Source organism: Rhinolophus sinicus, chromosome 13 (genome assembly GCF_057876585.1).
Source record: "Rhinolophus sinicus isolate RSI-liver-muscle chromosome 13, RSI-T2T, whole genome shotgun sequence".
Classification (NCBI taxonomy): Eukaryota; Metazoa; Chordata; class Mammalia; order Chiroptera; family Rhinolophidae; genus Rhinolophus; species Rhinolophus sinicus.
The window spans coordinates 51035305-51046791 of record NC_142513.1 but is presented as its reverse complement, the minus strand read 5'-3'; the positions used below and the strand labels follow the sequence as shown (position 1 = coordinate 51046791).

At 40.2% G+C, this 11487-nt stretch overlaps 1 protein-coding gene across 3 annotated transcripts in view; it reads left to right on the top strand.

Moving 5' to 3' along the window:
* Positions 1-163: 163 nt before the first annotated feature.
* Positions 164-11487, top strand: part of ASB7 (ankyrin repeat and SOCS box containing 7) — a 38499-nt gene continuing 27175 nt past the window's right edge. The window contains exons 1-6 of one of the 3 annotated variants that reach the window (XM_019726634.3): positions 164-654; positions 823-917; positions 1759-1849; positions 5312-5535; positions 8052-8164; positions 10338-10599. In XM_019726634.3, coding sequence (XP_019582193.1) covers positions 10389-10599 — 211 coding nt within the window. In that variant the 5' untranslated portion in view covers positions 164-654; positions 823-917; positions 1759-1849; ... (1 more) ...; positions 8052-8164; positions 10338-10388. The remainder of the gene's footprint in view (positions 655-822; positions 918-1758; positions 1850-5311; positions 5536-8051; positions 8165-10337; positions 10600-11487) is intronic. The other 2 variants (XM_019726633.3, XM_019726632.3) reach the window with 2 other exon arrangements.

The following is an 11487-nucleotide window of genomic DNA, read 5'->3' as shown; positions in this document are numbered from 1 at the left end:
TCCTCTCACTGTCGCGAATGCGCAGGCGGCTTTACGGCAGGCAAGGGGTGGGGGCTGCTAGGGGGAAGGAGGAGAGAAGGAAGCAACCAACCAACCAAGTCGCCCCACCCCCCACCTCCACCCACCCCGGACCTGGTTTACGGCTCTAGGCTCAGGCTCTAGTGCGGCCGCTGATTGGCTGCTGAAGGCTTGGTCCATCCCAGTGACCCCAAAGTGCTGGAGGGAGGGGGCGGGGGTGGCCCAGTGCAAAGTGCATCCCGAAAGCCCCCTACCTGGATCCCCCGCGGCTGACACTTCGGACCCTTTACGACCCTGGACCTCGCTGCTCCGAGACCTCCCGTGTTACCCGGTAGCTGGGAGCCTCCGGCCCAGAGCGCGGCAGCCCCCTGCTCCGAGCCCTCAGACCCGGACTGCCCCCCCCACCCGAGCCGGGACTTCCTCCCTGCACCCCTGCCCCGAGGCTGCCCCGCGGCCAGGACTGCCTCCCCGCGTCTGCTCAGCTGTCTGGATGCTCGCGGGGCTGGGGCCGTGAGGCACCGAGGAGGGTCAGCAACACCCGTGTCCGGCCCTGCTTTGGGGTGCTTCTTCAATGGAGAAGTTGGTGCGTGTGGAGGAGGCTGAAAGGGAGAAGAGAAGCAGCAGCTGAGGAGACAGGTAAAGTCAGTTATGTTCCCCGAGGGGAAGGAGGCTGGCTGGGAGGGAGGAGAATCACTGCTTCTTCCTGCCTGCCTGTACCACTCTCTTCCTCTGCTCCCCCTTCCTCAAAGCCCCCTCCTCCCCGCCCCACGGCCACTGCACCACTCACAGGTTTCTGATTTCCAGGTTTGAGTTGGCTAGAGGAGTCTAGAGAGCAGGAGGAGGTCTGCCCACCCGCCGGAGAAGTAGAAGAGAGCTGCTGACCATCATTCTCTATAAAGGTAACAAGTCAGCCCTTCCCTCCCCCGTTGTTTATTCTTGGCCCCTACCTCATTAAGCCGCGCTCTGTTTTCAGGGCGGTTACCTGGGCATGCAACCCTTTCCTGGCCCCCTGTTTCTCAGCAAAAACAAAAACGCTGCCTTCTCTCTGATTCTTAACATTTTAATAACTTCTCAACCCCCAAAACGTATTTTCTTCCTTTCTGTTTGTATAGTGTTTCCGTGTTTTGCATTATCTTTTGGTACACTGCACCATTTACCCTGCTCTGAGACTTTGAGACCTTTTTGTAGCCCCCCCCACCCTTTAATCTCATAGGAATTCCTCATTCCTTCTTAATTGCTTGTTAATTCTAAATGACTCTGCTTTTTAATTAAACCACAGTTTTCTGTTTTCCCCTTAATCCTTTCTGTCACCTTTCCTCTACCGCCATCAGAAAATCTTTTGAGTTCCCTGACTGACAAAGGGTTTGGTAGAGGAAGGTACAGTAATGACATGAAATTTATGAGTTTCGGAAAATAATATGACTTTTTCGTAGTGGAAAGTGAATCTGATCGTATGAAAGTAGTAGTCTCCCCTGAAGCGCTTATGTGTAATTAACGCTTCAGGCTTTTGTGTGTTTCAATATGACAGATGTGGATGGGCGTTGAAACTGTTACAAAAAGATAAATAGTATGTTGCAGCTCAGATTTTCTAGAAAAACTTATAAAACTTTACATAATATCTTGTTAATCATTTGACACTCAAGAATTTAAAAACAAAGGAATGTTTCAGTGTGTTTAGAACCTAAGGCTTTCTCTTTGCACTCTTCGTAAATAAGATTTCTCATTTCAAACCCCTTACAGAGAATTTGTTAGATTGAAATGTAAGCATCTAATTCGTGTGATCACATTTCTGCTACTGTATGTTGTTGCTGCCTCTGAAAATACACTAAAGGTAAGTTTAGGACATTCGTGTAATTTCCTAAAGAGGGGATATTATCAGGGAAATTATATGAGTTAATTCAGAAATTAGCCAAGTGAATGACTTCTAACATCCAGTAACATGAGTATAAAGCGACTTGTTAATCTCAGAGTTATTTTAATATCTCAGATTGTTTAGGGAATTTTAGGTACAAAGACGTACTTAAAATAGCAGAAGTTGTTAGGAAATCTTAGATTTACTCTGTTCCTCTGGTCTTCCTGCCTTCCGTAAAAAGAAATTAACGACTTCCATGATGCTTCTAATTGTCAAGACATAGTTAAAGATACTTTTAGGGGGCCCTGAGGGCTTGTATATTCTTGAGACCTGAAACCAGATAACCAAAGGAGAGCGTATGCCACTGAAAGGGGTTTAAAATGAGTATCTACCAGTGGCTGTCCCACAGTGAATTATAGGCCGGCATTGATAAGTGTATATAGGGTCCACTTCATCTCAATAAAAGCGAGGCTGAAGTCTATAAAGTTAAAGGCAAATTTCATTATTTCAGTATGTGACTCATCCAAATGCAGCCTAATTATTAGGGCTTTTAAAAAATGCTAAAATATTTGAAGTGCGTTTTGAAGGTAAAAGCGAAGTATGTATTTTCTATTCAGTCCTTCTTCATTAAATATTTTGTCTGCTTTAGATTTCCTTCTAGTATATTTTCCTTTCTGCGAGGTATTATCACCTGAGATGATAAGGGAGTGGGTCTGTGGTGAGTCAAGCATATAAAGAGAGGGAACTGCGTTCCCCCAGCCAATTCATTCTCATTGCTTAAATGATAATTCATTGATCCTCTCAGGTTTTCCTGAGATTAGGGAATACATATATAAGTTGTCAGTATCTGTTTCCAATATTAGCATGAGTAAGAATAGCTGGTCTAGGTTATGCCAAACATTTGAAATATTTAATTTGGGTACTTATTTACCAACATGGCCAGTTAGGTGGTTTATATTTTTCAACCTGGCACTTAACTTTGTGTTAATTCTATTGCCAGCCACATGGTATTGAAAGCCAAAAAAAAAAAAGTCAAACCACCTGATGTATTTGGTAACCAAATATAGATTTATAATTACATAGGGAACATAACTGATTTTAATTGAAGATAGCATTTTGAATGTGCTATGGCCAATATTTATTTTATTTATACCTTAAGTGATGTGGTTCACAATTGCTTACTATTAGGACATGAACAGTATTTTGTTACATTTAACTTTGGTAACACAGAAGTACATACTATCCCTAAAATGTCTAAAGTCAGATAAAGTTTATATCAGCATATCTAATAACCCGCCTTTCAGCCTTTCATTTCATTCTCAGCTGACGGCATTCCCTAAGTAGAATGGTCATCTCCTTTCTTGCAAACTTTCCAGGTACATGAGGCTGCTAAGATGGTAATGCCACACATGGGTTAGTAAGATATAGCTACAAGACCCCATCATTTATAATACTTGAGACTTAAACTTTGAGTTGGGTCTGGATAAGTGCATTGTAAAATTTCCTTTACTGCCTCACCCCCACTTCATGAAAATTATTGGTTTTTCTGCTGGAACTTAGGAGAGTTATAGATAAATTGTGCATGATAATAAATCCTTGTGTTCTGTGGAGGGAGGCTCAGGAATTGGGAGGAGATATGAACACCCTTACTTGTTTTGGAAAAGAAACATTATGCTGACTATGTTGAGAGATGCGAAAATAACACTTCTTTATTTTGGGTTTCAGGCTCTTGGTCATATAAGCAGAACTCATCAACATATATTTCAGCTATGTTGCACACTTAGGCCTTGTAGTATTTCTGCATCTCTCTGCCCTTTTAGGACTTGAGTCATGGGTAGGTTTTTTTCCCTCAGATCCAATATCCTTGGAGCTGCTGATTTTATTTCCTTACCAGCCTGTATCTCTGTTTACTCTGCAAAGAAATACTTTTTTCTTTTTTTTTTTTTTTGAGTAGCAAGCTGTTATCTTGTTTCTAGCTTGTGTGAAATCTGAAAGCACTGTTCTAATTTGTATCACTTAATCAAAAAATGTGTGGACTTTTAGTGAAAATCACATGCAAAAAAGCCATGAATGACTAATGTCTGCCAAGGCAAATTGGGGACATGTGGGCAAATTTGAGGAAAGTTATGTAATTTTAGACAGGTCTCAATATATTTTGTTTTATAGTTATTTTATTCACTCCGTTCTGTGGATTTAGACTTCTTTTAATTACGTGAAGTAAGAAGTTTTGGTTTTCACTTAATGAAGTTTACTTGGCATCTATATATGGAAATTAGATGGTCACATTTCATTCCTAAATTTGTATTAGTCGTTTCTAATATGGTTGACAATTTAAAAGCTTAGAGGCCTAGGTTATTCTCTTTTGCCCCCCATCACCCCCCAAAAAAATAGAAAAGATGAATTCATAAAATTTAAACACAGTATTAACATTGGGCCATAAAGTCTCATATAAAAAGGATATACATTGGGAAAGTGGCTCGTTTTGATGTAAAATTCTGAAATCTTGTTGGTATGGTTTTTTTTTCTTTTCTGACTGAAACCCGGAATGGAATTTCTAAAGATTGCACCGAGAGTTTTAGTCATTCTGAGTCATTATTAATGTCAAACAACTTACATTGTACAGATATTTATTTAGAAACTTGCCTCTTTCATCATATTCTTTTATTTTATAGGTGACTTTTGTTAGCTATCAGATTTTCAGACTTGCACCCCTTCAGGAGAAACAGACTTTTTTCCATTCTCATTTCTGGACTTCCGCTGTGGTTTTTAATAGATACCTTTACCACTGAGTATTGTATTTACTTCTTAAGTTCAATATGCTTTTCTTTCCCTTTGTTTATACATATGTGGATAGCTGTACTTTATTAAGTGCAAACTCTCACAAAATAGCACCAAGATAAGATTAATTACTTGTCTGATGATTTGGACTGTTAGGATATTTGGTAATAAGTCATTGTCCTTTATCATTTAAAGGATGCAGCTGGCAGGGATTGTGTGTGTAAGGTGTATGTGTCTGCGTGTTTTTTCTTGTGAAGATTGATGCAGGTAAAGAGTGCTTTTTTTGTTTAAATCTGGTTCTTACTTATAGCACTTGGCACTGTCAGGAAAGAGAAAAATGACCTAACATTTCTAGGATTATTTGATTCCTTTTAAGTATGCAGGAGTCTCTGTTGAAGTTCTACCCAGAGGTAGTACCAGCGCCAGACATGCCAGGTCCTCTGTAGGACCTGCGTGGGTCCGACTGACGTAGCTGAGGTTATCCCAAGGAGGTTATCACAAGTTACTGTCCTTTGTCATCTTTCTTATCGAGAGAAATAATTGAGTCACTTCATCTTTGAACATAAAGCCTTTGCTTGATTTTGTTAATAATACCATTCCCTGTTCTCCTCAACCCCACCTCGCATGTCCTCGTGGCTGCTCTCCCTCCTGCCTCCGTGGAAGTGGTGATGGGTGGATGCAAGGCAGTGAGAAGAACAAGGATTCTTAAAGGCTTGAAATCATGGAGGGAGGGTCGCCTCCCCCTCTCCTGAGAGGCAGGGTGTGCTGAGAACACACTCAGAAGTAAGGCATCCAGTGATGGTCCTTGTGAAATGTAGGTGTAACTCACCTGGAAAAAAATCATGTTCATTTGTGGAAATGCTGGAGGCTCATCATGAAAGACATTGGTTTGTACTTTTTAAATATTTTACTTTGGTATAGATTTCAATTTACAGAAAAATTGCAAAGATCGTACAGAATTCTCATATCCTCCATACCCCAGTTCTTCCTGTTCACATCATACATTAATAGATACATTTGTCACAGTGAATGAACCAGTAATGAACATTAGTCGTAACTGAACTCCATACTGTATTCAGAATTTCTCAGCTGTTACCTAACATCCCTCTTCTGTTCCAGGATCCCTTCCAGGCTGCCATATTGCCCTTAGCCATCTTATCTCCGTAGCTCTTCTTGGCTGTGACAGTCTTCCTTGTTTTTGGTGACCTTGACATTTTAAGGAGTCCTGGTCAGGTATTGTGTAGAATGTCCCTTGATTGCAATTTGTCCACTATTTTTCTCATGATAAGACGGGGGTTCTATCACATCATATACTAACAACATGACTTGGCACTATTAATATTCACCGTGACCTGGCTGAGGCGGTGTTTTCCAGGTCTCTGACGTAAAGTTGTTCTTTCCCATACGTTCCTTCCTGTCCTCCATGGAGGGAAGTCACTATGGGAGCCCCATAGGGGTGGGCTATGATCCACCTTCTTGAGGGGTGAGAATTTACACCAATTATTTGGAATTCTGCACAGGAGATTTGTTTCTTCTCTACGCCACCCCCCAACCCCCATCATTCATTGATTCAGGCAGGTATTTATCCTATACTTTGGGTTAGAATCCAGTAGTACTTTACCTTGTGCAAATGGTTCCGTCTTGGCTATTGAGAGCGCTTTTTCTTGGCTCCTGTGTCCCTTTGACTTACCCCTGTCGTTCCACTTTTCTTGGAGCACTTCCTTCCTTTGTGGCACCGCAAGATGCTCCAGGCTCATCTCGGATGTTTCCTGCCTTCAATCTTAGCCTCAGCTGTTTGTGTGAGGATAGTACTGAATTTTTGACAGCCTGCATTGTATTGGTTGGTGCAGAAGTAATTGTGTTTTTGCAATTATTTTTAACCTTTTAAACTGCAATTACTTTTGCACCCACCTAATGGGCGTTGTTCGTCTCACGTCTAATTCACATGCTTAAAAGTCATGGGCAGGGTTTTAAATATTGTTCCCAAGTGCATGTTGGCAAAGTCTTTGACCTTCCGTGAAGAAGTTTAACTAGGAAAAATAGAGTGTGAAAAGAGGAAAGGGTCAAAGTGGACTAGACTGATTCCGATTGGTTGAAAATTCTGGCGGGCAGCCAGCAGTACCTGTGACTGCCACTTTTCTCTGTAGCTCATCAGCTCGCCAGGTGGCCCAACCTTTCCTTGTCTAGGTGACAAAGGGCTTTAGCACACCCACCCCACCGGGGTGGAGGAGCAGTTCTCCCAATGAGTAATTCCCAGAGTGATCCTGGTATAATGTGTGGAAAACACGTTGCGTGTCTTCTTAGCCTTAGTGGAATTCACAGACCTACGTAGGATTTAATTGACCTGGAGAAGGATCCCTTTACTTTTACTTGTGCGGGAACTTTTTCTGCATTCATATAAGGAAGCTGGCAAGACTATGGTTAATCTTTTACCTCGTGTGGTGTACGCATTAAAGGCATAACAATTTCAAAATGATGAGCATGATACCTTTTGGATATACGAAACACCAGCGTTTAAAGACATAATCTCCTTTTAGTTGTTATAGATTCTGTTTTTGCTCTGGCCACCTACTGTATTGTATGCACACATTTTCTCATTTTAGTTCTGTTTAGAAAAAGCAAGTGACCAACAGTGTCAGTTAAAAAGTAATTCAAATGGTGCAAGTCTGAAAATATATTCTGAAGTAGAGCAAAAAGGACAATGTGTGCTTGCGTCCAAATTCCAGATGTGAGTTCTTTTCTTTTCTTTTTTTTTCCAAAAAACTACTTTTTTAGAAAAAAAAAAAAAAATCCTGAAAATAAATCCTGTTTTATACCTTGGAGGTAAGTGTAAGTATCAAGATCACTTCCTCTAAGCCTTGATCTGAGCTCTTCCTCTGCCATGTAAGTTTATTGGAAAGTGCTGAAATTTAAGCTCATCCAAAGACAGACTGTGCAGTCACTTCATGACATTTTGGAGTTAGTTATCAAAGAAACTGGATTTCCTCAAAGAGATGGTCTTTGCTACATACCCACCATCGGGTTCCAGAGCCATCTTGGCAGGTAGGAGCAAGCAGACTCTGGTAAACATCTACAAAGAGAAGAGGGAGCCAGGTGATACATTCTCTGCTCAAAACCAAGCCTTGTCCTGGAAGGAAAATTTAGACCATCCATCCTGGAGCCAGCTGGGCCAGGTTTAGCCAGCTGGACCCCTGTTCTTTCACTCACTAGCTCTGTGATGTCAGTTACTTCATTTAACCTCTCTGGGCCTCAGTTACCTCCTCCCTAAAAATGGGCACAATAGCAGGGTTTTGTGAGAACATGAAAAAAAAAAAAAGGTAGACTATGCAGGCAGGTATGATTCTTTACGAATCTTTATTATTTCTAGGCGTTTTCCCACGGTTGTTATTGCATTTGTTTTTAGGGTAAGAAAGCTGATACGTGCCATAATCTGGATACACTCTCCCCACAATGCTGTATGTGCACAATGGTTATTAGGCAATCCACCTGTCAGGAGAAGGGACATTCTTCTATAAGGTAAGTGACCGAGGTCATTGGTCATCTGTGCTGCTCTGGGGAAAACCCATTTTTATGATTCTCCTTCAACTCAGCTAATATATACTGAACACAGCGCCTGCTAAATGAAAAGCTAGGTTTTGCTTGATATTGCGTGAATCTTTTTCTTGCATAATAGACCTGATATAAGTGCCAAGATAAGCATCCCCTTTAAAAAAAAAAATTTGTTGAAGATGATCGATTTGAGCATATAGTTAGTAATTTCCATTAATTCTTCTAATGGTCTTCGACATCTTGAAATGCTAATAATAAGCAAAAAGGATTCCAAAAGAATCTGATTCCAAAAGGATTCTTGGTTTTAAAATTTCTAAGACAAGAGATTTAACTTTAGTTTCAGTTAAAAAAAGTAATTAAGTAAAGAGATGGGTAGCAGTTTGTTTGTTTGTGTTTATTTAGAAAACAAATTGTCAGGAAATTTCTCATTCCCCAGTTTTCTCTGAGGAAATATCTCTTTGTAGCAGTAGCCTGATATTTTTAAGTGACATTACTTAGTAGTGATACTTATGAGTAGATAATAACCATTTTCTCTGCACAAAACTTAGGCTATTTGATTATACTCTGACGCTGTGATGGAATGACCTGTTAGGCTTAAATTTACCTCTGTACCATCTATAATGAGAAGTTTTACAAGATAAATTATTATTGGTAACAAGATTATCCCAAGATGTCTAACCTACATATGAGACCAAAATGTCTTTAAAGGACTTTATCACATAATTTTTTTTTATTTTTATTTTTAGAAGTGGAAGCCTGCTAATTAAAAGATGAGTCTAATCTAGACCTTAAAATTAGCCCACATGGAATGGCTTCCTAGAAGAACGTTAGTTTCTGTATGTCTTTGTAAGCTTAAGAATGCACTAAAAATGTTTTTGTATACATGCATATAAGATGGGGCTTCACCAGTTCTATTTGGACTTTTCGTATTTGCATGAACGAGATCTCATTTTATTTTGAGTTTGAGTACACACTTTTGTGACCTATTAGAGAGTGAGAATTCAATATAGTACTTTTCCTTTAAACTAATTTTTTTCATGTGGTTAAAGAACAGGTTGTTTAGACTCTTGCAGTTTTTAAATATTTTGTATGATCTTGATACTATGAATATTTATAGAGTAAAACTTCTAGCAAACTGAAATAGAAACAAAGTAAAAGTGATGTGGCAGAAAAAGAGTAGTAAATCTTGCATCAAATAACACAAAAGTGAGGAGATAAAAAGAGAAACTGAAATAAACAAAAGGAAGTAAATATCAGGGGTGCCAAAAAAATGTATACAAGTGGACACTTTGGTCAGCGTTGCTCAAGCAGTAGTTCGCCGTCATGAGAAGTGTCTGGATGCTGATGGGAACCACTTTGAGCACCTCTTGTCATTGCAGAAGTCAAACGTGACTTGTATTTATCTTTTGTTACCGGTATATAGTATTACAATTTTAATACAGTTTTCCTTTCTTAAAATGTGTATACATTTTTTCGGCACCCTCTGTATAATCTACACATGCGATCTATTTTACATAACTCCGCCCATTTCCCATTCCCCCAACCTACCCCACTGTGGGCTTAAATAAAATATTGTTGCAATACTTGAGGAACCCAGCCTAAAGGTTCTGTACTTTTTTTTAAACTGCTTCTCATAATTCAAGGTCTTTAGTCTTTGTAGTCTATGAGTTGTCCATTTGATACTCCATATTTACTCACTGATCAGTGATGGAATCCTTGACTGGTTTATAACTTACGTCTCCATGTGCGTCAAGTAAATCTGAACTCCTAAGTTGAGTCCTCATCTGACCCCTCTGTTGTCTGCTATTTTCTAGCTGCCTAACATCACTCCCCATTTTACCCAAAAGCACGCTGTTCAGTTCATAGGATGTCTGCTATGACTTTTCAAAAGGCTGCAGAAGAAACTGCCTGCTTGCAGCCATGGAGGGCTCTATGCCTGGCTTTCTTTTTGAAGTCTTTTCTCATCTTAGGGAAATTCCCAAAAGTTCTGATCGTAACAGATCTGTGTTACTTAATGGTCATGGTATGAACGGTCGTCACCCAGGTTCCCGTGATTTGATGGAAAATTCTGTGGTCTTGAATGGGCACCCTGTCGGGAGCCACGTATCCTAAATTTCATATCTTCTACCTACCCTTAAAGGCTGATCCCTGTGACCTAATGAATCCTTTGTAAAAAGCGGACTCAGCTAGGATGTTACACCACCATTGTCGAAGGAACCCTGAGCTCCAGGAAGAGTTACAGATTCAGGCTGCCGTGGCTGCCGGGGATGTCCACACAGTACGGAAGATGCTAGAACAAGGCTATTCTCCAAATGGCCGGGATGCTAATGGATGGACCCTACTCCATTTCTCTGCAGCGAGAGGAAAGGAAAGATGTGTTCGAGTATTTCTGGAACACGGAGGTGAGTTTCCTAGGAGCAGATCTTTTCTTTCCAAGGAGGAACTTAAAATGAAATTATATATAGTTCAAAATATAGGTGTGCATGTGTATATCATTCTTAATGCTTCTCTTTTGTTTTATTTTCTCTCCTGTGTGGAGACGTGTGAGAATAATGCTGAGTTTCGTTTAATACCAGGTTGTGGAAAAGACCAGTTTGGTGAATGTGCTTTTTTCCCCCTGTAAGTATGGTTTGTATACAGCCAGCTTTTCCCAAGGTTATTTCAACTGAACGTAGCCCTTCTTCAGGCTATCTAAAAGTGGCCGCTGTGATACCCACAATAAGAGAATTGCACACATTTCCCCTGTTGATAATTGCTCAAGCAGACAGACCTAGCACAGGTCTTTCATGATACTCAACCTTTTGAATTTACCACCATTTAAAAAAAAAGGTTGGATGCTTTCTTTTATTACTGTTTTAGAGGACTAGTCTTTTCCAGAATTGGACATCGTTTCTAGGTCTCCTGCAGGCAGATCAGTTATCCGTGATCTAATTTTGTATAAATATATGGAGTTGGAAACTACATTTGACATTTTGTTTTTGCTTCAAAAAACTGTCCATTGCCGTATTTGGTAATTCTCATGATTAATAATAACTAATAATTGTCCCAAACCAATATGCATTTTCCTCCAGTTGAATTTCCGCTTCTTTTATTTTCCGAAAGATGGACTATATGTATTTTATCATGTGTACCCATATTCCCTTTGTTAATTAGGGTGTAAAACAACTTAGTTGGGACCCAGATTTTACATGTGCCATTCTAGGGCCTGCGTTGCTCGTGAACGGCGTTTGTTTTCGTTTCTAAGGTGTACATGGGTTACCAAACTAGTCAAGTTTGCAGATGTACTCGAT